The following is a 26,751-nucleotide window of genomic DNA, read 5'->3' as shown; positions in this document are numbered from 1 at the left end:
AGCTGACAACCCATCCTGGTCAGTGCTTTGATGATTGTGCCCCATTAGGGAGGTTTACTTTCTATCTCCCCACAGGAATGTGAGCTGCATGCATCTCCAGAGTTGGGGCCACGTGTGATTCTTCACCTGTCTTGCCAGGGCTCAGCACAGGGACTAGCAGCTAGAAGATGTTAAGTAAGTGTTGAAGCAATGAATTTGTCTTTGTGGCCATGAGAGAAAGTGAACATAGATCAGTCACACCAGGCATCTTAGCCAACATCCCTTTTTGAACATTCAAGTGGTCACTGTGGCACATTCCATTCCTTTGACATCAGATAGCTCATTTCCCTCAACATAGTCTTTCCTTGGCCTGCCCTAGGAGCTTTTGTGCAGCTGTTATTCTGCAGTAAAACCCACCCTAAAGCTCTTCCACCTTCTGGACAACAGCCTCTGGAGTGCGGCCAAAGAAGTTAGGCCTCTGGTTTGGGAACTCCACTTTGGAGACCACAGTGGACCCCTTGGCTTTGTTTCGCACTCACAGTGCAGAATGGGAAGGCCTGGGCCCTCTGAAAGAAAGACTAGACAAGCATCTTGCTCCATTGCTCTTTGAGCTCTGGGAAGGAATGATGGCATCTGCTACCTTCACAGAGTGGGAAATTGAGCAGCCAAGACAAACATAGAGCCAACTGGGTTCTCAGCTGGTGAACCAAGCCCAAAGGCCCTGGCCCCAGGGGAGCCTCACAAGTTGGAGTAGAAGCAGGACAGCCTTTGCTGACCAGAAGCAGAGGCACAGTGGCCTAGAACCTCCAGGTTGGCAGTGACCTCTAGAAGAATGGGTCCTCTGAAGTCATGCCAGGCAAAGGTGTACTGGCTGATAAGTAAGTACAACAATAAGAGTAGGTGTTTAGGTACTGTTCTGGCAACTTGACAGGGCTGCAACAAAGAAAGGTGTGATTTTGTCTTTTGTAAAATATAGATTGTGACAAAATAGAGATTGAAAAACTGGTCTTTCCATCCCAGATAGTTTGAGAAGCACTGCTCTAAACTACTGGTTCCACGGACTAAGGGTGGAATCAGCAGAGTAGGAACTGGCATCTGTGTTTTTAACCCAACCCCAAGATGAGTTTCAAGTGTGCTTGTGAACCAGTGGGCCCGTGGTGTAGAACGATCTCCACCCCAAACACACGTGTTCATCCTCCACCTTCCTGTGGCCATGCAACCACTCCTTGCACACCTCCAGGGACAAGGAGGGCACCCATTCTGAAGCAGTAGCCCTGACCTTGAAAAAGTGCTTACTCAGATGGAGCTGGAGTGCTGATGGGTAGCTGGGTCCTGTGAGACTCCACTGGGGCAATGTCTATGGTCATAGGGTGCCTGTATCAAGTCTTTCCACTGATCTGCTGCTCAGGCTGAGTTCCTATTTAGATTCCCAGCCCCTCTTCAAGGAACCCCTGCTATGTGCACCATCTCTGCCTGCAGAACCTACTGCTGGTTTTCTCACTGCAGTCACGGGAGCCACCATGTCTTTTTCTCCCTCCTTTAACCCATGCTCCCTGCTTGCCTGCTGAAGTGTAGGAGAACTTGATTTGTTAAGATTCATTAAACTGCAATGTCACTAGCACTGAGTTGCCATGGCCACCCCTGCAATGTCCCCACATCTGGCTCCAGAACTATTTCCACTGTCTCCTGAACCATCCTCTGCTTTGACCGTAGCCTCCCGACTCTGCTTGATGACCTCCCTTGAAATGCCTATTGGTCTTCAGCTTTTGCCTCTTCAAAGAAATTCTGGCCATACTGTCTCTTTACCTTGCTCATTTGGGTGGAGACCGGGTGGCAAGTATTTGGGCTTTGGAGCATGAGTTGTCTATGGTTGTTGAACGCTGTATGTTAGCATGGTGTGGTGATAATAGCCAAGGACAGAGGCTCAGAAAGCATGGGTTCGAGTCTCACCCTTCTGGCTAACTCACTGTGCATGTCTGGAAATCCCTACCTCTCTCTGAGCCTCAGTGTCCTCATCCTCAGGGGCTTCTTTTGGGTCCTGAAATAAAACAAAAGCTAGAAAGAAATTTGTCATGGTTGAAGCATTAGCTCCCATGAAGGAGTAGCTCTACTCAGGACTCAAGAGGAAGGAGGTCTTCCCATTCTGCCAATACAATGAGCTTGTTTATATGGGAATTAAGAAAAGAAGAAGAAATTGAAAGAATAAAGACCTTGCAAGAGGTAAGTCAATTTGTGTAGAAGAGGAAAGAGAAAGACTTGTCCTACCAGATATTAAGATATAATACAAAGTTATAGCAATTTCTTAGAAAGCAATATGTACTGGTGTAGGAAAAAACAAAACAGACCCCAAGAAAAATAATGGAGAGTTAAAGCTGGAACCACAAATCAATAAGCAAAAGAAGGGTTTTTAAGTAAATAGTGCTGAAAAGAAAACTGACTACATTCCCACCTCACACTGCAAATAAAAATGACTTCTGATGGATTAAATAACCTAAATATAGGGACTTCCCTGGTGGCACAGTGGTTAAGAATCTGCCTGTCAATGCAGGGGACACAGGTTCGAGCCCTGGTCCGGGAAGATCCCACATGCTGCAGAGCAACTAGACCCGTGCGCCACAGCTACTGAGCCTGCGCTCTAGAGCCCGTGAGCCACAACTACTGAGCCCATGCGCCTAGAGCCTGTGCTCTGCAAGAAGATAAGCCACAGCAAGAAGAAGCCCGTGCATGGCAATGAAGAGTAGCCCCCACTCGCCACAACCGGAGAAAGCCCACAAGTAACAACAAAGACCCAACGCAGCCAAAAATAAAAATTAATGAAAAAAAACCTAAATATAAAAGGTAAAACCAAAAAGGTATTGAAAGAAAATGTAGAATACCCTTAGGCCTTGGAGAGGACATGGATCAGACCGAAAATAAACCCTTCAAGCCATACGAATTGATAGGTTCGAATAAACAAAATTAAGGATTTATATTCATAAAATGATATCATTGAAAAAAAAGATAAATGACTGAGAGGTGAATATATTTGTGATGTCTAAAACCAAACCAACAAGAGGAGATCATTCAAAAAGAAGACAGGAATCTAAATTAAAAAAAAAAACAAACAGAGAAAGCATTTAAACAGGCAATTTACATAGTAGCCAATAAACCTGGGAAAAGATGCCCAAACTCACTGGTAATCAAGCATATACGCAAATTGGAAAAGACTATAAGATTCTCTTGGCCCCTATCAGTTTGGCAAGTATTAGAAAGTTGGAAAATACCAGGTGTCAGAAAGGACTAGGTGAAACCCGAGCCCCCATGCCTTCCTGGTGGGACTATAAACTGACCTCTACCCTTTTTTTTAAATTGGGGTATAAAAGATTTACAATGTTGTGTTGGTTTCCATTGTAGAGCAAAGTGAATCAGTTATACATATACATATATCCACTCTTTTTTAGATTCTTTTCCCATATAGGCCATTACAGAGTATTGAGTAGAGTTCCCTGTGCTATGTAGTAGGTACTTGTTAGTTATCTATTTTATATATAGTAGTGTGTATCTGCTAATCCCAAACTCCCAATTTATCCCTCCCCCTCTGACTCCCCGCCCTGGTAACCATAAATTTATTTTCTACATCTATAACTCTATTTCGGTTTTGTCGATAAGTTCATCTGTAGCCTTTTATTAGATTCCACATATAAGTGATATCATATGATATTTCTCTTTCTCTGTCTGACTTATTTCACTCACTATGAGAATCTCTAGGTCCATCCATGTTGCTGTAGATGGCATTATTTTGTTCTTTTTAAACCTACCCTTATAGAGAGCAAACCGACAGGGCTTAGTAGCGTTAAGTACACGTGTACTCTGTGATCCACTGAGCCCGTATCTGGGGGCCTATCCCAATGCAGGTACTGCCGGGACATGTCCAAGGAGGGCCACTGGGGCACGGCATGGAACTGGGGACAGGCCATTTTTCCATCCCCAGGAGAATGGATAGTCCAAATAGAACTCTAAGCAGCAGTTTGAAGTAACTAGATGTATGTGCAACATGGACTGATCTCAAAATTATAGTACTGATTTTTTTCAAGTAAGAAACAGAACAAGATTTATAGCACAATAATATTTACTCAAATTAAGAACACATACACAAAAAAACACTATATTTTACAAGAACACATACATATTCAGAGACTTATCTCAAATGCATTAGAGTGGGTGCCCATGGAAGGGGGGAAAGGGGGTGAGGATCTGGAATAAAGGAGAAAAAACATAAAAGGAGAACGGGGCCTTGCATACCCCGTAGGTGATTCTAGTAGCCAGCCCTGAAATGAGATGTGGATTTAATTCAACTCTCTGTACCTCAATTCCACAAATAAGTCTTAATAATAAGGTTTTTTTGTTTTGTTTTGTTTTGTTTTGTTTTGTTTGCGGTACGCGGGCCTCTCACTGCTGTGGCCTCTCTCTCTGCGGAGCACAGCCTCCGGACGCGCAGGCTCAGCGGCCATGGCTCACGGGCCCAGCCGCTCCGCGGCATGTGGGATCTTCCCGGACCGGGGCACGAACCCGTGTCCCCTGCATCGGCAGGCGGACTCACAACCACTGCACCACCAGGGAAGCCCAAGGTTTTTTTTTTTTAAGGGAAAAGAAGGGAGAGGAGAATTAGAGTTGGATGCTTCGTGAATATGAAGTTTACTTTTGGGGTGATCAGAATGCTCTAGAACTAGACAGGGGTAGAGGTTGTATAACATCGTGAATGTACTAAATGCTAATGAGTTGTACACTTTAAAATGGTTAAAATTGTGAATTTCATGTTATGTGAATTTTACAACAATACAAACAAAAAGAGGGGGAAAAAGGTAAGAGAAGAAAGAAAGAGGAGCCAGCCATTCAGGGCTCCTTAGAATGCAGTCCACTCCCCTCACCTCTCCTCACCACAACCCTGTCTCCAGTCTACTGGCCCTCGAAGCCAGGTGCCCCACTGCAGCGCAAGGACCTCTCGGGCCTGGGCCTGGGCCTATGCAAAATTGGCATAGACGGCAGTGCCTTGGACTGGGGGCTTGAGGCCTGGCTTCCAGCCCCAGTTCAGCCCATACCTCCTTGGGTAGTTAGTCCTGGCCCTGTTTACCTTGCAAGCCATTGAGAAGATCTGGCGGGCTGATGTACAGGAAAGATCTCAGCACCCGACAGAGAGCCGCGCTGCTGTGAAGGATTATTGGGGATATTTACGACCAAGCCAAATCGCTCACAAGGCAATTTTCTCTCCCTTATTCCTTCCTGACATGGCAGTCAATTTCCATTTCAGTGACTTGGGCCTCTGAGGATGCAGTATCACAATTCTTACCCTCTTCACCAGGGCATGTGATGCAGGGGGGCGGCCAGGGGCCAAAGCTCAGAGCCCATCCCTCAGACACAGGATGGCTCCTCCAACAAAGGTTGCTGCGTCCCAGAGCCCCAGGCCCATAGCGTGTGTGTGCAGGTTCAGGTCCATGCACCAGGCTGCCTGCTTAGGGGCCTCCATCCTGACCCTGCATGGAGATGACCTCAAAGGGGCTGGCTCTGGTAGAGTGGGACACTTCTAGGCTGTGGGACAAGCTGGTGAGAGGCATTAGGACGTTTCCTTTCTTTAGACGGGCTGCTGGCAGCTCTATATTTGTTTGGAGGCCCCTGCAGTTCCCTCATTGGTACCTCTGGGTCTCAGGGTGCTTAAGAAGGCAGCCCTCCTCCAAGGTCTTGGTGTTCAAGTCCAGCACCTTTGGTCAGGGAAGGTCAAGGCTGGAGCTGGTAATGTTAACATTCTAATGCATGTTTCCCTTTATTAGAAAATTCCTGTCCTGCTTCTCTGCCTGGAAAACTCCTAATCATCCTTCAATACCTTCCCTAATTCTCCCAGACAAGGTTAGTCACTGCCTCCCTGGGCTTCACAGCAAATACTCATTGAGCCCCTGCTGGGTGCCAAGCACAGTGCCAGGACTTGGGAATACAAAAGGGATCAAGACGGATGTGGTCTCATACTCACAGAGCTGGAAGTCTAGTTAGGAGAGAGAGAGACTGAACAAAGGAAGAAATAAAGGAGGACAATATAAGCAAGTAGTGTTGGCCAGAAAATTAAGATGGGATGATGTAACAGAGTGGCCGAGCAGCCACTTCAGAACAGGTGGCCAAACATGGTGACATTTAAGCTGAGGACTGAATGTCAAGAAGGAGCCAGTAGAGATTGGGGGACAGAGGATGCAGACAACAGGAACAGCAAGTGATTAACCAAACATTATGAGCCTCTACCATCATGAAACAATGATAAAACACACAATGCCTTGGGCAAAGTGCCCAACTGCTCAGCTTGTAGTGGGGATGCAAGGAAAACAATAAGCAAAAGGCAATCACCTCCCTTGAGCGCTTTGGGGGTTTGTCCCCTCCAGTTTGCCTTTTCACCCATCAACCTGCTTCTGCTGGACAAGAGCTCAGAGTACACCAAGCTTAGCATCAATATTTTGTATTATGAAAACATTTCCTCTCTCTTTGATTACTTTGTCATAGTACCTGGACAAACATTTGAAAATTAGTAGACATATTACAATGAGGATAATAGTCAAAATGTATCACTGAACGTATTGTTTCTTAATGGTTAAAGCAGATGTATAATGTATGTTTAATAGGCCACAAACAGGCTGTTTTGGTTAGCCAAAAGTTCAAATTAAATCATGTATAAGCCAGAATGATTTCCCCATATTTCAATATGTGAACATTTCTTCCATCATTTTCCCCTTTTAATTGCAAATCTTTTCATAGAAAGCATTGATAATCGGTATATTTTTCTAGCTCAGTTGGTAGAGCATGAGACTCTTAATCTCAGGGTCATGGGTTCAAGCCCCACATTGCACGCCAAAAACTGTAACCAAAACTGGGGTCTAGCTGCTCGCCGCTCAAAAGCCATTAAAGAGGCAAGGTTGGTGGAAAGGAAAGTTTGCTTTATTTTGGACGCTGGCAAATGAGGGTGGGAATGAAGGTAAGGGTGGACGCCTGTCCAAAGGCCGACACCCCCTCTGACAATCAGTGGGCAAGAGCTTTTATAGGCAGAGGGAGGGGGCTACATGCAGATACAGCACAGTCAGCTCTGCAGTCATCTTGAAATTGGTCACTGATGGTCTGACCAGCATCATCTTGATTGTTTTAGGTACAGTTAATCTTCAGTTTGTTTCCATTTCTTGATGCTAGTTGTAGGAACTGTGGCAGCTCATGTCATGGCTACAGTTTGGTCATCATGCAGTTAACTTCTTCCACCTGGCGAGGGTTTCAGTATCTATAAGACAGCTCACAGGCTGTGGCTCAGAATATGACCTATAGCCCTTGAGAAGGAACTAAAGTCCTTGACTATGCTTAATGACTATATTATTATGTTGTCTCCTTTACTATTTCCTTTGTTTCTGCATTTTCTCACTTCTCTGATTAAACTTATTCTTTGGCTAAAGGTTTTCCACAGACAAAAGGCAGGCGGAGAACCTGGGGGGCAAGAATCACAGGGGTAAGAGTAAGGAGGGGAGAGCAGCCTTGCGGGAGGCCAGGAAGGGGGCAAGGGAGGCAAAGGGGGAAAGAGGAAGGGAAGGAGAAAGAAGGAGCAGAGGAAAGGCAGAGAAAGGGTCAGAAAGTGCAAAGACAGCAAGAGAGCTATTGAGGGAGAAAGACGGGGGGGTGGGCAGGAGGAAGAGGGTGAGTGATTGGGAAAAAGAGAGGGAACTGGCAGAAGAAGGAAGGAGGGAGACAGGAGAGAGGAGAGCTAAGAAAGAAAGATCCAGGGAAAGGAAGCCAAAGGGGGTAAAAGGCAGCGGAGGACCACTTCAGGTGGCACCTGGGACCTGGGTGTGAGGGATGACGGGCCAAGCCTGTGAAGACCCATTTCAAAGAGGACATGACCGTGGCCGGCTGGCCAGGCTCCCAGGAGACAATGCGGCATTTCCCCAAGAGTAAAGCCAGCACACCGGCATGCTGCCAAGATTCTCTCCACTGCATGAGTGACACTTGTGCCACCCTTCGGAGTGAGCCCTGCCACCCCGCAGAGCTGTACACTAAGCACTGGGTATTGGGTGCTGCCTGCCGTAAGCCACCAGGATAGGGGCCCCGAAGTCTCCCTGCCCCTCCCCCTCTCTCCCTCTCTCCTTCCTTCCTCCCTCCCTCCCTCCCTTTATCCTTCCTCCCTCCCTCCTTCCTCCTTTCTTTCTCCACTCAGGACTGGCCACAGCCTTACCTCCGCTGCAAGTCCCTCTACGCCCCAGTGAGACCCACAGTGGAAGCCAGGCAGAACCCAGGTGTGTGAGGCAACACCTCACAGCTGGCCGCTCCCTATACAGCCCTCACTCCTCTCCAACTTGTGGCTTTGCAGGGCCACTAGTCCAAAGGACTAGGTCTCCCCAAATGTAAGGGGGGACATGACACAGAACTAGTTATGGTCACTGGCTATGAAAACTATCCTCTTAAAATGACAGGCAAATACGAACTAGCGGATGAGATTATCATGCCATTCAGAAATGATTCAATACACGGCAACATTTGAAAATATAAAACAAAAAGTTTAAAAAAAAGAAGAAAGAAAATAGGAAAAAACCAAGTTCCAGCCAGATCCAACTCAGAATCTTCAAATGTCACCAATCAGCGCTTACTCCATCTGGCTGTGATGTTATCTCTGCATTTGGGTAAGCAACCCACCAGAAACCCGGGTTTGGGGGCCGCTGTCACTGGAGGATGAACTCAGGGGTAGCTTCCAGGTCGCTTGCCCTCGGCAACCAGCGCGCTGACCTGCCCACACCACGGGGATCTCCTGAGAGGAGTGTCGAAGCTGTCCTGCAGTGGGCACAATTAACTCTCAGCACGTTTGGATACCACGGCCATGGCCTCACCTGCCTTGTCTCTGGGCCAAGGAAAACTGTTTTCTGTTCTACAGGGTCAGAACTGAAAAGGAAGAGCAGGACGGCGCCTGTGAAATGAGCTAGGTTCCCGGGACTCTTTTCAGGCGTATTTCCTCTTTTCCAGACTCTGTTTGCCACACATCCCCCGCCCCCGGCCCACATCTGCACAGAACTGGTTTATTTCCTGAAACCACTGCTGTGCTATGTATTCACTGGACACATACTTGTTTCCTAAAGGGCTGTCCTTTTATTTCCCAGGTTTAGTAGGAAACACAGACAAAGCCAGGCACGTTTAAAAATAGAGAAATACACTGGTTTCCTCATTCTTACAACAAATATTTATTGGCACCTGCTCTGCACCGAGCACTGAACGGGGAGGAGATGGAGCCACAAGAGGTGACTCGATTCAGCAGGGCTGGGGGATCTCTGGAGCCCCCCAAATCAGGGTAGCTTTAGGAAAGGTCAATTTCAACTGGAAAACTGGGGAACTGGTCCCAGCCCTTGCAAAAGAGGGCCCAAGGAGGGGAAAGGACAAGGGCCATGGCTTCAGGGTCCAGTATGAGGAGGCAATGTTCCCAGGCCACTGTAGTGCACCCCAAATAGTTCCACTGTCTGGAGACAGGGCTCCAACTTGGCCTCTCTTTCTAAGCACATTGCATATCCAAGTGCTCCGCGATGAATCGATCGGCAGAGGTGACTCACAGGCAGACAGCCAGCGTGGTCACGGAGCCCTGTCTGCATTCCCAATTTGCCTGCTCGGGTTGTCACTTTGATAATGTTATTTACCAAGCCAGATGCCCCGAATGCCTGTCCCCGGCCCCTACTCGAGCCCTCCAGCCATTGTCTCTGTGCGCCTGTCACATCTTGTCACTGCCTCCCTGAATTCAACAGGTCTGGGCAGCCTGTCTACAGACTTGCCTGCTCACTTTTTCGGCCTCAGGAGCCAGAAAGGTGGCCTAGGGGCCCCAGCCCCACCCTTCTCAGAGCGGGTCCCAGAGGGGAATGTCCCACAGCTACACCCCGCCTGTCTTTCGTCGCGCAAGAAGGGGGAGTGCCAACAATGGCTCTGTAGCGTGGCACTGTGCCGCTGGCAGATGTGCTCAGGGACCTGGGCAGTGAGAGGAGGGGGCGAGGGGCGAGGCTCCGCTGGGGGGATGGGGATGGAGAGACCTAGGGCAGGTGTCCAAGAGCTTCCTCCTGTCATGCCCTGTGCCCACGGCTGCGCTTCTCTCCGCACCCAAACCTCTTCTCGCCCGGAGACCTTGGGGTGCCCCCGCTCCCTGGAGTCCAGGTGGAGCAAAAGCGTTCCCGCGATGTGGAGGGTTGGCAAGGGCTTGGAAAGCGCCGCGGCCCGCTCCACTGGCGGCGCGAGAGCGCCCCCGCTCTGCTTTGTGGCCGGAGGCGGAACAGCAGCTGGGCGAGCGGTCTCGAGCCCGAAGCAGCCTGGCCAGCGGGCACCTCTAAGATGCTGGCCCAAGCAGAGGCTGCCGTTCACCCGACCCCGGCCGCCTGCCCACCCCACTTCGCTGGACCTCCAAGACCCGGGCCCCAAAGGCTGTCCCCTTCAGCACTGGACGGACCAGCTGTACCCTGGTGGGGCTGGGGCAGTTCCCACCTCCCCAGAAGTAGAGTGCCCCAAAAAGCCAGAACAGAAGGGTCTCCAGAGACCTTACCTGTCATACAGATAGGAAAACAGAGGCTGCAAATTCAAGGCAGGGCTTTGTTCGTGGGCAACGCTAAGAACTTCTGATTATTACCGTGTCACCACTGCTCCCATCCAACACTAGTCCCAAAGCCCCTCTAACCCAGCTTGACCTCTTAAACCAACAAAGAGAGTCGGGCTATGCCCTTGGGACTCAGACCCTCAAGAGTACTACAGATCCCAGGGATACCCACTCCTCCAGCTGGCTTCTGATTCTTCCACTCCGGGAAGAAGTTGGAAGGACTTGGATGTGGCACAAGCCCAGGTTACAAAACTGAGTTGGCATTTAAATGACCTAACAACAAATTGCCCAATTTAATTTGCTTACTCAGTTCAATAAAAGAGAAAAAAGAAAACCCATCTAATTAAATACATTGATCCATAGAAACTGGCAACTCTGAAGTTCTGACTGGATGTTAGCGATTGGACAAACTTGAGTGATGCAAGGGTGTAAGTGGAAATAAGACAAATCAATTCTCCTCCCAAGCCCAGAAGGGCTGCAAGGGGCCCTGAGAAAATCGTTCCTTACAATAAGTGGGAAACCAAGCCCAAAAGGGGAAGAAACTTGTCCAAGTTCCACCAGGGAGGCAAAGTTAATTCTAGGGTCTGCGGAGCCCAAGAGAGCACTGGGTTCATGCTCCACTCCAGCCACAGACTGGGACCCTTGGCCTTACTCTTCAGTATCCTTCCCCTATTGGCACCTTGAACCTGGACCTGGCATGCCACCTTGCTTGTCCAGACAGCTCTTCTGCATCCTTCAAGACCTTAGGCAACTATCAGTTTCTCCAGGACAAACCTGTCCATGGAGGACAAAACTGCAGCTTGCTCAGACCCCCCTTAGAGCACTGCCCAGTTTGAGTAATGTGAGTACAGCTAGGCGGAAGGTTCTGGAAACGAGCAGAGCCTCTCCAAGCCTGGAGGATCCAAGAAAGGATGATTTGATTGGAAATAACGATAATGTCTTCTTCCTCAACTTCCTCACTGTGCTGTACTGCAGGTCTCCAAAGGTAGAAATTTCCAAGTCCCCAGCAAGTTCCTGGGCTCCCAGGCCAGTGCCCATATCAGGACCTCCACATGACCCTAGTCCCAGCCACAGCACTGAGCCCCTTTGGACCTGTGCTTAGCAAACCTTTTAGCTCGAAATGCATCTTCGTCACTGTTCTGATTGGGGCTAGCTGTAGCAGGCTTGGTGTCGGGCCCTAACTCAGGACTGGCTTGTCCTTCTAGGGAAATGTCTGCCTTGGAAAGAAGCAAAATCACTTAGTCCTTGGCAGCTGTGTCTCTGCCGGGCGGAGGTGACCTGCAGCTGAACCCACAGCCAGTATGGCAAGCCGTTCCTCCCACTGGGACCAGATAGCACCCCATGCCTGCCTACGAGCACTCCCTGTTCAGCTGTGGAGCTCTGCCTTCAGCGGGGCCCTATGGGGCCAAGTCCCCACCCACACCCCCGGGCCCAAGTAGCCTCAGCTATGGGGAGGGCATTATGAATTCCACACAGACCTCTCCCCAAGGAGCAAGGAGGAGAAAAGACACAAATACAGATAAGCAATGGGGACAGGGGCATTACAACTGCTTGTAAGGGATCAGAGAAAGCTTTGGGGGGAAGTGGCATTAGGACTGACTTTGAAGGATGAGAAGGATGTTGCAGCAGAAATTTGAGGGAGGAAGTGGGTGTAAGCTGAATTCCCTCTGGGGCAGCTTCAGGTGGGTTATGAGTCCTATGTGGCCGCAGCATGCCCAGGGCATATGAGGGTTAGCAGAGAGAGAGAAAGGCTGAGGATATGTGATCTAATCAGAGAGAGAGAGAGAGAGAGAGAGAGAGAGAGAGAGAGAGAGAGAGAGAGAGGAGGGAGCCAGCCCCGCAGAGAGTTCCAGGCATTCAGCATGTAAATAGCACTGTGATGGCTAATGGCTGCTAGAGGTACTGGAAACAGGAGGGGGACCAGCAATAATGTCTGCCTCGGGGTGTGGACAGTCAAATGGGGTTTGAAACAGACAGTAAACAGGGAAACAAATATACAGAATGATGAGAGAGTGATGAATGCCCTGAAGAAAATCAAACAGGGTGATCAAACGGAACGTGACAGAGCAAGTGGGAGCTGTTTTCAATGTGGATCTCAGCAAGGGCCCCTTCAGAGCCCTGAAGACAAGGGCCCAGCCACAGCAAGGTCCAAAGGCAGAGGAATCAAGGCAGAGGAAAAGCAAGGGGCACAAAAACAGAAAGAAGCTGGGCATGAGTGTGCAAGGAATTAAAAGGAGACTGGAGGGCCTGGGGTAGAGCGAAGTGGGGGGAGACAGGAGTCGGCAAGGCCACAACACACGGGAACTGGAGACCATGTCTTGAGTTTGGATTTTATTATAAGAATAATAGAAAACCGCTGGCAGGTTTTAAGCAGAGGAGTGATGTGATAGGATTTTCATTTTTTAAAAACCTCGATGGCTGGGTGGAGAGGATTGCAGGGAGGCGAGGTGGAAACAAGGATACCAGTCTGGAGATGACTGCAGCCATCCAGGAGAGAGCTGGTGGCAGCCTGGACCAGGGTGAGGCCAGTGGAGGCGGGAGAAGTGCATGGATTCTGATTTTATTTTGAAAGTTAAGTAGAGTGTTTCCTGGATGGTTGGATATGGTGGATGAAGCAAAGAGAGGAGTCCAGGATAACTCCAAGAGTTTGGCCTGAGCAACTGGAAAGGTGTACGTGCCATGGCTGACACGGGGAGGGTGGGAGGGAGCCGGTGTTCATGGTGAAACGCCATGGTGGTGTCAGTTAGGTATTTGGATATTTCGCCATCATCCGTGCTCCACCTTCATGGGCCATTGGAATAGTTACTTACAGAATTCTTTTCTTTAAATCAACCTTAAATCGGCTCTCATTTTTCTTTAGCTCCATGCTGAGGAATAATAACCATAACATCAAGTGTTTTGTGGGTTAGTAGCATTTTTTCTGAATACAGATTAAAATAATAACCACCAGGTCCCCTTGCAGTTCAACCCTGACATTTCCTCCATACCCAGCCAAGTCTGGGCATCTAGCATACACAGACTTGAACTGAGCCATTTGGCTTTGACACGCAGGAACATCTGAGGGCATTTGAAGGGATCACAGCAGGGTATTCGGGAGAGAGACGTGGTCCCACAGCTCAGTGAGGCTCTGTAAGTAGCCACCGAACTGCCTCCATGGGCCCTTCTCAGCCCTCTGCTTGGGGATGGGGGGTTCACAGAGCAGAGCCCACCATCTTTTCCTTAGGTCCAAGCGCCCTCTGGTGGCCGGGTTCCGGTGCACCGGTGCACTGGGGGCTTCCCAGCTCCTGTTTCTGGAAGAGGGGGCCCCTCTGCCTTGGCCTCTCCCTGGAGAAAGGGGCAAGAGGTCAGACTAGCTTTAGGCTCCAGACTGAGGGACAGATAGATGGTGCTGAGTCTGGGACTCAGGCGGGGCCAAGGTGGGGCCGGCAGTCTGCAAGCCAGGCAGGAGCCACCGAGGGTCAGACCGAAAGGGGAGGGAAAGTGGTGGGTGGGAGAAAGGGCTCTTGTTTCCTATAGAAGTTCACCAGGGCAGAGAAATGCAACTTGATGACCATATACAAATAGGGCAATTTACCTTCGGTGGGATTTTCAGAGGAAAAGAAAAAATATTCCAATGTAACCATTTTTAAATTAAGAGCAGGGAACATTAGACTGTGCTGAATAAATACTATAACCGGTAATGGAAAATGTACTTCTTATATTACAGCCAGTTACGGGAGAGAAGCGGGGTTGGCGGCCAGTGACAAGAGGGAGAGAGTCATGCTCTTGCCGAGAGAGCAACTGAGGAGGTGGCTGGACAGGCTGACGGGGGGTGCAGAGATAAGCACTGTCTGCTTAGGATGACACCCATGTGCTCACTCAGGCGTCCACGCTGCATCCACACAGGGGTTAACATTGGTGCACGCACACACGCATTCACACACTCACAGATATTCCTGCTGTTACTCCTTCATCCTCTTCTCAATGAACAAACTGTGCTTAGATGAGAAGAGACCAATTGCCAAACAGAGACTGGCAGTCCAGTGTGCAAGGGAGTCTCGCATAGAAGGCTGTGGTGGGGCTGAGAGAAGGAAGAACTGAGTCTTCGAGGAAGAAAAGGCAGAAAAGAGTGATCCATGCAGAGGGAACAGCATGAGGAAAATCCTAGAAGCCTAAGAGAACACAGGCATTCGAGGCACCACAAAAAATTAGCAGTGACTGAACTCGAGGATGTCTGGGGAAAGGGAAGCCAAGGAGAGAGTGGGAGCTGAGAACCCTAAAGTCTGCGTCTCAAACCGGTGGGCTCCCCATGTGACCCAGGTGTGTCACCTGCTTTGCCCTGGGGAAAACCAGATCCAAGATACAATGTTCACCTGACTGATGTGGACTAAAAGTCATGGACCCGTTGGTGCTGGACTGAGGGTGAAACAGGCTCCAGGGAGAAATGCTGCAGATTTCTTGCTGAAACCAAGGCAACATTCTTCAATGCAGTCATCCCTCTGCCTCTGGGCCCAGTGCCATCCTAGGGCTACAAAACTAACATCTACTTGCGGTCCTAGCCCATGGTGGAAACTGACGTCCTTAGCGCAGCCTTAGCCATGAGAGTCTGGGCAAGCAGCTGGCTGGTCTCCAAGGCTTCTACCTCTTAGTGGCTTAGCCTCTCTGGAAGTGAAGGAGATTAAAGCCTTTTCTTCCAGTGCCATACCAAAAGGGAGGGCACACACAGAACACTGGCCTATCACGAATGCTGCCTCCCTACCTCTGCCACTCTCAGGGATCAGGGCCTAGGCATGGGTAATGTTCCAGATCTCTCCAAGTAAGTCTTCCCCTGACTGAGATTTATTACTACAAGCTAGGGAAGAGGCCAAGAAATTACATTAAATTTAAAAAGAAGTCTGGCTAGAAGAATGAATCCCAATAAAAATGAATGGTGACACCAAAACTCAGGCAACAAAAGAAAAAAATAAATAAACTGGACTACAACAAAATTAGAATTTTCTGTGCATCGAAGGACACGATCAGCAGACTGAAAATGCAACCTATGGAATGGGGAGAATTTGCAAATAACATGTCTGTTTTGGGTTAATTTCCAGAATATATAAAGAACTCCTACTACTCAACAACTACAAAAAACAAATAATCCAATTGAAAATTGAGCAAAGAACTAAATAGACATTTCTCTAAAGAAGACAAACAAATGGCCAACAAGCATACAAAGAGATGCTCAACATCAATAATCATCAGGGAAATGAATCTCAAAACTGCAAAGAGATACCACCTCACACCCATTAAGATGACTACTGTCAAAAAAATGCAGTAAACAACAAGTGTTGGTGAGAGTGTGAGGAAATGGAACCCTTGTACACTGTTAGTGGGAATGTAAAATGGTGTAGTCACTGTGGAAAACAGTATGGCGTTTCCTCAAAAAGTCAAAAATAGAATTGCTATATGCTGCAGCAATTCCACTTCTAGGCATATACTCAAAAAAAGTGACAACAGGAACTTGAACAGACATTTGTACGCTCATGTGCATAGCAGCATTATTCATAGTAGCCAAATGATGGAAATAACCCAAGTGTCCATTGTCAGATGAGTAGATGAACAAAATGTGGTCTATCCATACAATGGAATATTATTCAGCCTTAAAAAGGAAGGAAATTCTGACAGCTTTTACAACACGATGAACTTTGAGGACATTATGCTAAGTGAAATCAGACAGTCACAAAAGGACCAATACTGTATGATTCCACTTATATAACATATCTAGAGACAAAAGGTAGGATGGTGATTGCCAGGGCTGGAGGGAGGGAGACTGAGGAGTTGTTACTTAATGGGGACAGAATTTCAGTTTCACAGTTTGAAGAGTTCTGCAGATTGGCTGCACAACAATGTAAATGTACTTAACACTACCAAACTGTGCATTTTAAAAATATTTAAGATAGTAAATTTTATGTGTACTGAACCACAATTAGTAGAGAGATAGAGAGAGAGAGAGAGAACTGGTATGCACAAAGGCATCGGAGTCTGCACCTGCCCACTAATTAGCACTTGTCCTTGGGGTTCCTGATCATCTGGTGGTACCCACTCAAGTATCTGAGCCTTCAGGAGAGCCTCCCCAAATCCACAGACATAGCCGGTGTTTCTGTAAAGACATGGCTTCTGGCAAATGGAAACATAGGAGTTTTGGTGTGTTCACTTATTGCCCCAGTGAATAAACATTCTCCAAATTCCTCCTCTGTGCCAGGCATGTCTCCAAGGCTACAGACAGAGCAGTGAAGGAGACTGCCTTGGCCCTGCCCTCAAAGAGCCCACAGTCTGGAAACTGGATCCATCAAAATGGACCACCCAGTGTGATAAAGAGCCAGGACAGAGACGCCTAGAGAGGGGGTGATTGACGGCCTCGTGTGGGAGCCCGTTCAGTCAAGGGAGCCTTCTCCAACAAGTTGTTACCTGAGCTGAGTCCAGAAGGACCAGTAGGGCTTAGGCAGGCAGCAGAAGACAGCAGAGGGGATTCCAGGCGGAGTGAGTCCTGAGTAAGGGAAAAAGAGAAATATGGGGAAAAGAGAGGGCTTGAGGTAAGAAGGGAGAGAACATTAGCAGCGTGGAGCAATAACCACAAATAGTTCAAAGGAATTTATTAACTCGTAAGTGTTTCTACTGCAGATGTTAACTTGAAGAGTCTTCCACCCACCACCAGCCTCAGGGCCTCTTCAGAAATGCTCTGCATAGAGGTGATGGCCAGAGCTCCTGCCCACCACCTTCTCCAGCATTGCCTGCTGGCCCACTGCTAGTTCCTCACTCCCTGCTCTGGAATGGACTCGAGACCAGGAGCATCATCATCCCCCTGGTCTAGAGAAGACCTCAGGGGTCACAGTCCTGGTTGGCAGACAGGCAGATGGATCGACAGAGCAGGACTTGGAGTGAGCACCTCCTACCTGCCCCCCTCCATACTTTTGTCTGCCTTGGAAGACAGACACTGAGACCAGTGCTAAGCGTCTGCCGCCAGTGCTTGAACTACATACTCATGCAGGGAAATGGAGATATTCAGAAGACATATTAGAAAAGAACCAAGTGAACTGTATGTAAAATAGATAACCAACAATAACCTGCTGTACAGCACAAGGAACTCTACTCAATACTCTGTAATGGCCTATATGGGAAAAGAATCTAAAAAAGAGTGGATCTATGTATATGCATAACTGACACCTGAAACTAACACAACATTGCAAATCAACTATATTCCAGTAAAAATTTAAAAAGAAATTTTTTAAAAAGGAGAAGAACAAAGTGGGAGGTGACTAGGTACAAAGGAGCCCAGAGAGATGCTGCTCTCCTCTTCCTTCCTTAAACTTGGACAGGCTGAAGCTTCTGGAAGCCGAGCCAAACACGGTCTGCACTCTGCACAAGATGGGCTGTTAGTTGGACTTGGAGAAGGGCTTCTGGATGATTGAGTCAAAAACCTGCTGACAGAGAGGCTTCTGGGAGAAATCAAGGGGACATGGGGGTAATGCATATATATGTGGGGACCTACACAACTCTTCTAGCCCCCGGGGTCAAGGCCAAGGCTGCAGAGGCAGCTGGGACCAAGGCATTATGGCTTCTCAGCAGCAGCTGGCTTGGGGCTATTCATTCCATCTGACAGGTAGTCATCCTCATTATTCTGCTTCATCTTGGTTTCCAAAACCATGATGCGCTGCCTGAGCTTCTGCTGGGCCCCTGGGTACTCAGCCAGCAGGCAGGGAAAGCGAGTGTACAAGGTCTCCATGTTGGTTTCCAGCTGTTCTAGCTTCTTCTGCACATCCGCCTCGATGCTGGCTGCCACCTCATTCTCATCCAGCAATCCCTCCTTCATCAAGATCTCCCGGCCTCTCTCCTCCAAGACCCTCTTGGCATCAGGGTACTCCGTCACAGCTTCCATAAGATCATCCTTGGACAAGCAGAAGAGATCTGAGTAGCCAAGGCTTCGGATATTGGCTGTGCGTCGATTGCCCGTCTTGCTGCCTTTAATGTTAAGAATACTGATCTCTCCAAAGCAACTCCCAGCCAAGAGCAGGGCATACTGAGTGACACCATCATCAGCCACCACTGCCAATTTTCCTTCCTTGATTATGTACATCTCCTTCCCAATACCCCCTTGTAATCCCCAGGACTGAAGACCTGAGGATGGAGCTTTAATACCAGCTCCACCAGCAGGCCAGCCTCACAATCCTGAAAGATGCACACTTTCTTGAGTGTGGACAGGTGGACGTTGATGGCTATCTCAGCCCTCAGCTTGGATGGCAGCTTCTTGAGAACTTCCCGCTCATCCACACTCTTCTTATTGGTCCAGAGGTAGTCAAACCACCTAATGACCTTGGCTTCCATCTCCTTGCTGACCTTTTGGAACTGCATATAGTGTTTGACGGCATCGATCTTGGCCTGGAACTCAGCCCGGGTGGCGTTCATGTTGGAGATCACGGAGCCCACGTTACCCACGATGGTGGCAAAGATGAGGACACCAATCGGGAAATCAAAGATGACAAATAGGTACTCCTCATCTTTTACGGGGGGTGGTGTCACCCCAATGGTGGTGAGGGTCAGTGTAGACCAGTAAAGGCAATAGATGCATTCCCTAGACAGGTAGCCATACTCAGGGTCAATGATGTTGGAGTAAACCCAGGTGTCGACCCCAAAACCAATGGACTTGGAGATGGCGTAGTAGATGCAGGCATTCCAGCAGATGATGACCAAGATGTAGAGGACCAGGTTGCTGATGTGGAAGATGTTGTGGTGGCTGGTGCGTGTCTCAGTGCGGTCAAAGAACTCAAACATCCGGGCAAAGTGTAGCAGGCGGTTGAAGCGCAGCTCAGGTCTGTGGATGCCCACAGCAAAATAGATCAGGTCTGTAGGGATGATGGAAGCCACATCCAGCTTGAACTGCAGGGTGTGGATGTAGTTGTCCCGCAACATCTTGGTATCTTTGACCAGCAGCCCCTGCTCCAGGAAACCTGATGGAGACACAGCCAACATATCACCTCTGCCTTCAGGCCTGTCCCTCCTGGTAGACTAGTATTCAGCAAGGAACAAAGTGATCACTCAACTCTCTTTCCCAAGGAGGGGTATAGGAAACTCAGAGCATGGCTGGCCGTAAGTACCCTAAGACATCGCCCCCAAATCACCACCAACCTGTGTCCCAGACAAACATTTGAGGCTAACACCATGCCAAGAGGGTTTCCTGAGAATGTGGATCCAAGCCTTTGGTCTCATGGGCCATGGTCCTGCCTGCACATCCCAGTTATCCACTTACCTGTGCGCAATCGGATGAAGAGGTCTGCGATGTAGACCACATCTGAGAAGTAGTCCAGCACCAGCCATACTATGCAGTAATCTTTCTGTAGGTCACAGGCTCTTCAGGAAGACAGGGCTGGGCTTCACCATAAAGCTAGCCAAGGCCCCCTGAAGTCCCCAAACTGTTTGCACTCTGTGAGCAGGGCTTGGGATGGCCACCAGAGGCACTGATGAATCAGTCAGTCTGCTGCCAAGAAGACATTCACAAGCAAGTACTACTCCAACCCCTATTATTATGTAGACATCACTACTGACGATTACTTGTCTGTCTTGCCCGCTGGACTATGAGCTCCAAGAAGACAGAGACCACCACCTCTTCGTCATTACTGCATGCCCCATATCTTAGCCCAGAGCACATCTTAGCCCAGGATTCAAGTGCTCAACAAGAGTGAGTTGACTGAAAAACGAGTTGTTGGAAGAATGCACACAATACACAGCTGAATAGCTTCCATGCTCGGCTCTTCGACACACACCTATTGAGAACCCAACGCAGAGTACTGGCCAACCCAGATGAGAGAGAGAGAGCAGTAGCTGGGCTTAGACTCGAAGCAGTGGGAATGAAGAGAGGTTGGAGATGGCAGGAGAGTTTTAGGAGGAATTGACGAGACTTGGTGACTGGATGGGTAGGGGCCTCGGGAGAGGGCAGAAGAAGGGACAGAACCCTGGATGATGACTCAGTGAGCATACAAGTCAAGGGAGGAGCACTGAGCTCTGATTACTTGGTTACACTTAGAATAAAACCCAGCCCCCTCCCCTGGCACACAAAGCCTGTCTGATGCTTCACCTGCAGTCCTCCAGCCACACTAGGCCATCCTGAAACAGGGGCTTGGCACCTTGTTGTTCCCTCCTCCCAGAATGTTCCCTCCACCAACCTGAAGCATCTAAATAGCCGACTTCCTCTCGTCACTCAGGTCTCAGCCAAGGTACCACCTCCTCAGAGAAGTCCACCCTGAATGTCCTTTCTCTAGTAGCTCCCTGCCTCTGGTCCTTGGACTCATCTCGGGCATTGGTTTGTTCATGTTCACTGTCAGTGTCCCCCACTAGCCTGAGAGCTCCAGGAGTGCAGAGACCACGTGTGTCTTTTTCACCACATTGTCCCCAGCCCTGAGCACTAGGCCTAGCACCCAGTAGGTGCTCAGTCAAATCCTTGCTGAATGAATGACTGAGGTAGGGGATGGGGGGGCAACACTGTCAGGAAGAGTTACATGTGGAGAATGACTTCAGAACTGAGACTGCAAGAAGAATCTCCATAGGTTGAAAATGGGGAAAGGGAATTTTCTCTTGAGGAAATAGCATGTCCTGATCCAAGAATAGTGAGTGCTGGGGCTGGGGTATGTCCAGAAGGTGGAGCTAGAGAGAAAGGCCAGGTCCAGAGGGCCTTGAAGGCCACGCTGAGCGCTTGAACTTCATCCTGTGGGCAATGAGGGACCATTGAGAGGTTTGTGAGGAAGGCCTGACATCATCAAATCCCAGTTTCTATCAATCATGCTAGTTGCAAGTGTGGAAGATGCATTAGAGAGGGCAAGAGTGCCTGTAAGGAATGGCTGCAGGGCTTTTGTACTTGTCCCAGGGAGAGAGGGGGCCGGCCTCACCTAGGACAGTATCGGTTTGGATGAGGAAGTAGGAAGAGATTACAGACACCAGGAAAAGCATAGACATGAAGCTTTTGGCAGCATATTAAATCGGGTTGGGGTTGAAGGAGCTGGGGGTTAATAGGGAAGAGGGAGGGGCCACTGGTAAGCAGGGAATCCAGAAAGAGGGCTGGGTTGGGGTGAGCTCTGTGTTCACGACTGGGACTGGGTTGCTTTGGCCACACCCTCCCAGACCATCCCCTGCTCACCTGGCCACCAGAAGGCACCAGCTGTAGAGGACAGGCATGGCGATGACAAATAGCTAGTGGTAGTACCAGTCCCCAGCTGGGTCCAAGACAAATAGTTCACATTTCTTCCTGAGGAGACAGAGGCCAGGCTTGGGAACTGGCTCCCCAGTGTGGCCCCAGCCCAGCTTCCAGTAGCCAAGGGACCCTGAAAAAGCAACACCTAAGGGTATATGTGGTGTGAGGGATGGGTTGTCTTAGGGCCTCATTTTTCAGGAAGCCACAACCTGGCACTGTGCATCTGAGTAGAGCTTGGAGGGCGAAGAGACCCCACATGGGCCCACTGGCTCTTCTGTCCTCTGGAAGTCTCTTGCCCAGAGGGCGCATGAGGGGTAGTGCTTTCACTGAGGCAGGCTTCAGGCCCTGGGAAGGGACGTCCACAGCATGGTAATGAGGGCTCAGGGCCGGTTCCCACATCCCTCCGGGGAAGAGAGAGGAACTCCAAGCAAGGAAGCATCACGTGCTTCCTGTCCCCGCTCCCGCCCCCACTCCCTGTTTAGTCCCCGGCCTCCAGCTCCCAAATCACTTTCCCAGATGCTGTGTCCTGCCTTGGCAAGAGCTCTTTTCCCCTACTGGCCAGACATCCACAGTCGCCTACTCATTCCTCAAAGCACAGACCCTCCAGCTCCGCCTTCTCTGGCCTCTCCGCTTGTTCTGTCTCGCTCAGTCGTTTCTGGGCCTTCTCCCACCAGGCAGCCCCCCAGCATGGCCTCTTCAGAGACCCACCCCTGTGCTCACATGGGCACCGGTACTGGCATCCCCTCCACAGCATTCCCTATATGCACCCTCCTCTGTAGTTACTGACCGCTAGAGCCCAGGCTGGGGCTGGCGCACCATTGGCTGAGCCCTCTCCCTGCCCACATTCAGGTAAGCAGCAAGAGGACAGCCGGCAAGAGGCAGCTAAGGTGAGAAAAGCCAGCAGGGGCTCCTGTGGCAGGTGGGCCACTGGCTGGTAGAGAGGGCATAGGCCCTGGTCAGCCCCTGGCTGTGCTATGAGAAACCCCAGCACACCCTCCAACCGCATGCTTGGGAGCCCTTCCAGTCCCACAGGCCAGACAGCTATACTTGCTGCCCTTGCCCTCGCTGTCCTTGTCGCCTTTGCCATCTCCTTGCTGTGTCGTCACGGTCTGGAGCTCAGGCCCACAGAAACGCTCAAGGAACGAGTCAGGTCTGGGCTCCTCCTCGTGGAAATTCTTGTTGGCCCACTCTCTGATGACCCCCACGAGGCAGGCAATCCTAGAGAGGAGAGAAGAGAACCGCACTGTGGAGGGAGGACCTGCGCCGAGGACAGGGGGATGGTGCTCGGGTGTGACTCCCAACACAGCAGCCTGAGGGGTAAGGGGCTAATCTGGGAAGACTTCCTGTAGGAGGTGCCGTCTCTGTCGATTGTGAAGAACAAACAGGGGGTCTCTGGGGCAAGATGGAGATGATGCTAAGGGAGGACAGGTCAGGAGGAAGGTTGGCTCAAGCTTCCTGAGTTCCCCATGGGGCCTACAACTCTGGGCTGGAGACCTGGGAGCCCTCTACCTATACCCTTCCGCTGGGAAGCATCTCTCCTCCCAACAGTGCCACAGGCAAGTCTGAAGAGAAACCTGCACTGCCACTCCGAGCCTGCTCACAGGAACCTCCTCCCGAGAAAAAGTTGAGCTAGGACAGCGTTGACAGTACTTCCCAGAGGTCTTGATAGAGAGGCCCTGTGGGACGGAGAGGACCCCATGATCTGACAGGCCCCATGGGACGGAGGGGTTGCAGCAGGGCAGTGGTGAAACCCACCTGCAGAAGCCACCCCTCCTCTGCAGCCTCTGTAGTTGTGAGGAGGTGTCATTGTCGGCCGCAGACTGTGGCCTGCAGAGGAAGGAGCAGGGGTGACCAAGGGCTTGTTTGTTTCTTTGTTTTTTGTCTCCTATTAGCACTCTCCCCTCCCGTGTCCTTTTAGAGGCTGTCCTTGAGCCAAAGATTATTTACTCTGTGACAATGAGGCACAGTTGGGAGAAAGTCGCAGCCTCAGGGCCACCTCTGCAATGATCCAGCCTCAGCAGACTCACCTGTTGCTGGTCCTGTGGTCATCTTCGCCATTGACCTTGATGGCAGGAGGTGCATGATGGCTGTGGTTATTGGCTAGGGAGCTCTTCACTCCATTGGCTTTTTCTGTCATCTTCCATGCACAACCAGGACCCTCACCTGCCAGGGAGAGGCCCAAGAGGGAGGTCACAGAACACCCTGGCACCCATATAAGGCGGGAGGGCCTCAGGTGAGCACTGAGAACAGAGCCAGGGCCCACTTGGCAAACCCCAGCTCCCCTGGGTATTGCTGTGGCAGTGCAGGGCAAGGGTATCTGCATCGCCAGCATGGCAGGCTCCAGGCACCCAGGAGATGCTGCTCTTCCCACCCCCATAGGCAATTTCAAAGGCAAACAGTGCTAAACTGCGTGATGTGTTTTTTCTTTTACCTCAGTGAACTTCTTGACATATGAACTAACAGAGGGAAACCAAACCAAACGAGAAACTGTTTAAGCCATCTCCTGTTGTCCGGCACAGGCTGAAGCTGCTGAGCGCCTCCAAACTAGCCACTGACCCCAAATTCTTGCCCCCACCCCCAGCTCTCTGCTTCTCCTCAGGTGGGAGTCCTATCTCTCACTGACTTTTTCACCAGGGGCAGTGACTCTGCAGGTCCTTCTTTTCTGCTCTGATCACATTCTCTCCGGCACCTCCAAGCTGAGGAACAAACGGTAGCCCGGTGGATGGGGCAAGGAGTGCGGAAGAGAGAAGGGAGAGCTCCCATGGGCTCTGTAGGCAGTGGTCCAAACCAGGACTCTCTCCTTTGGGCTATGGGGAGCCTTGTAAGGGCTGAACAGGAGCATGACAAGGATGGCATTATATTCTAGAAAGATCCTTCTGACTGCTAGGTGGAGACTGGATTAGAGGGGAGTAAGAGGGGAGAAGTCTGGAGGAGATGGTGCCAGTGAAGGCCGAGACAAGGGGGAAGGGATTGGGCGTGTGGAGTGAGGGAGAACAAGTGGGTGAGGCCACGCAGGAAGGATCCTGGAGAACCCCAACATTTACGAATTGAGCAGAGGAGGAGTTATCCACAAAATGGACTGAGAAGAAGCATCCTGAGAGGGAAAAATCCAGAAGAGAGACAGGAGATGGTGTTCCACCGTGTGTTTTGCATGGGGTCAGGGAGGACGGGATGGCTCTTCCCTGCTGAGGCATGCCCCACCAGATTTGGTCAGAAATGATGAGCACGCCCCGCGGATTACCTACTGCTGGAGCTCATCATCCCAACCCCCTCCCCAAGCTTGTTCCAGCTTCTGAAGTCATCACCATGGCGAGGGCAGGCAAGTCGCGCTCTGCAGCTTCAGAGCCACTCACCTGTTGCTCTCTGTGGGACTGTGGCACCAGGATGCTAGCGAGGGAACCCAAGGGAGAGGAACCTGGATCGCTGAGTCCCTGCTTGGACCCTAGAGGTGGCTGACCATGGAGACAGAAAGTTCCAGGCAATGCAAACAAAGCTGGGGCCTCTTGCACTGATCAGGTTTCGGTGCTGGCCTCCTGGAAGCCTGAAGAGGAAGAGGGGCTGGAACTCAGGCCCAGAGTGGAACACATTAGAGCACTGTCCAGGGGATGAACGGCAGGGGCGGAAGAGGGGCAGTGAAGGTCAAGTTCACTGCAGGGATGGAGGGGACACTGGTGTGGGAGGGTGGACCCGGACTACAGAGTGAGCTATGCTTACAGCAATAGGGCAGAGGAGTCTAAGGCCACCCAGGGAGGCTGCAAACACCAGGCCGAGGACTTGGGACAGCCTCTTGCTGATAGAGAGCCAGCGTTGGCCCTGCCTGCCACCACTTGGACCCCTCCCCTCCTTACTGATCATCCCCAATAGCAGTGGCACTGAGCCCACAAGAGGGACAGCTCTGGGGGCACATGACAACATTTATGCCCTCAATAAGCTTCTGGCACCGAGACAGATTCCTCTCCCATGATCCCTGCTCCTTCTCTGCCAGGAAAAGGCTCTTCCCTCTGTCTGGCTGCCCTGCATGCTCTGCCACCCACGTGCCCCTTCACGAGAAATGCCCCCTCAGACCTCTCACCAGGGAACAAGGGCAGGCAGCTATCCCCAGCCCGCAGGCAGCTAGGCCACTGCTTCCCATCTGCGCGTTTGCTCTGGAAACTTCATCCAGTCCCAGACCTCGCTTACCATTATGTCCCCACCCAGGCGTCTCTTCCAAGCTGCCCACTCATATCTCCAGCTGCCTGCTGGACACCTCCTTCTTTGAGGTGCCTCAAACCCAACCTACCTAAAACTGACCTTGACATTTTTCACCTACAAATCAGCTTCTCCTCAAATTTCCCAACTCAGAAAGGGACCTGTCCTCTACGCAGTCACCCAAGCCAAAAACCTTCAGTCATCTGCTCCAAGCAGTCTCTGTTCTCAGTCCCCCCTACAAAGTGTCAAAAATCTTTCCATTCACTGCCCTCTGTCCCCAAGGCCCCGGCCTGGTCTCGAGCTTTCAGAGTCGCTCTCCAGGCCTGCTGCAGCAGACTCTGACCAGCCCAGCACTCACTGGGGTCTGGACTGGAGGGGAGACATGGACACCACCTGGGTTGCTGGCAGTTAAAGCTCTGAGAGGGGATGAGCGTCACCCCTCACCCCACCACAGCATGAGAGCAAGGCTGAGGGGAGAGTCCTGAGGAGACTGTGGAGGACAGGCCCCCAGAGACGGAGTCTCAGGGAGGCAGGAGCCTGCAGGGTCACATCAGGAGAGCAGGGCTGCCGGCAGAGGCTTACCCTTCCTCCCACTGAGATGAGAGCTGGAGTGGCCCTGCTCGAACGCTAGGGGCCTCGCTGGTGACCTCATCAGGAGCAGCCTCAAGGAGTGCTGGTAGAGAGGACTGTTTGTAGGGTTTCAGACTCCTTTTACACAAAGGAGATAGTAAAGCAAGTGGAAGGGATTTTGAGGAGGGATGGTGAAAATATCTGTGCT

At 50.5% G+C, this 26,751-nt stretch overlaps 1 protein-coding gene across 1 annotated transcript; it reads right to left on the bottom strand.

The window, feature by feature from the left end:
- Window positions 1–18,155: 18,155 nt before the first annotated feature.
- On the bottom strand, window positions 18,156–23,922 carry CNGA2 (cyclic nucleotide gated channel subunit alpha 2; the record flags this gene model as incomplete). Its single annotated transcript, XM_079910618.1, is given in 8 exon segments — window positions 18,156–18,694; window positions 18,697–19,551; window positions 19,851–19,951; window positions 21,732–21,784; window positions 21,788–21,839; window positions 22,833–23,003; window positions 23,541–23,612; window positions 23,813–23,922. Coding segments are annotated over 8 exon segments (1,953 nt in total).
- Window positions 23,923–26,751: the final 2,829 nt, after the last annotated feature.

Source organism: Stenella coeruleoalba (genome assembly GCF_951394435.1).
Source record: "Stenella coeruleoalba genome assembly, chromosome: X".
Classification (NCBI taxonomy): domain Eukaryota; kingdom Metazoa; phylum Chordata; class Mammalia; order Artiodactyla; family Delphinidae; genus Stenella; species Stenella coeruleoalba.
The sequence above is the reverse complement of the archived record's forward strand: the minus strand, read 5'-3'. Positions and strand labels throughout refer to the sequence as shown.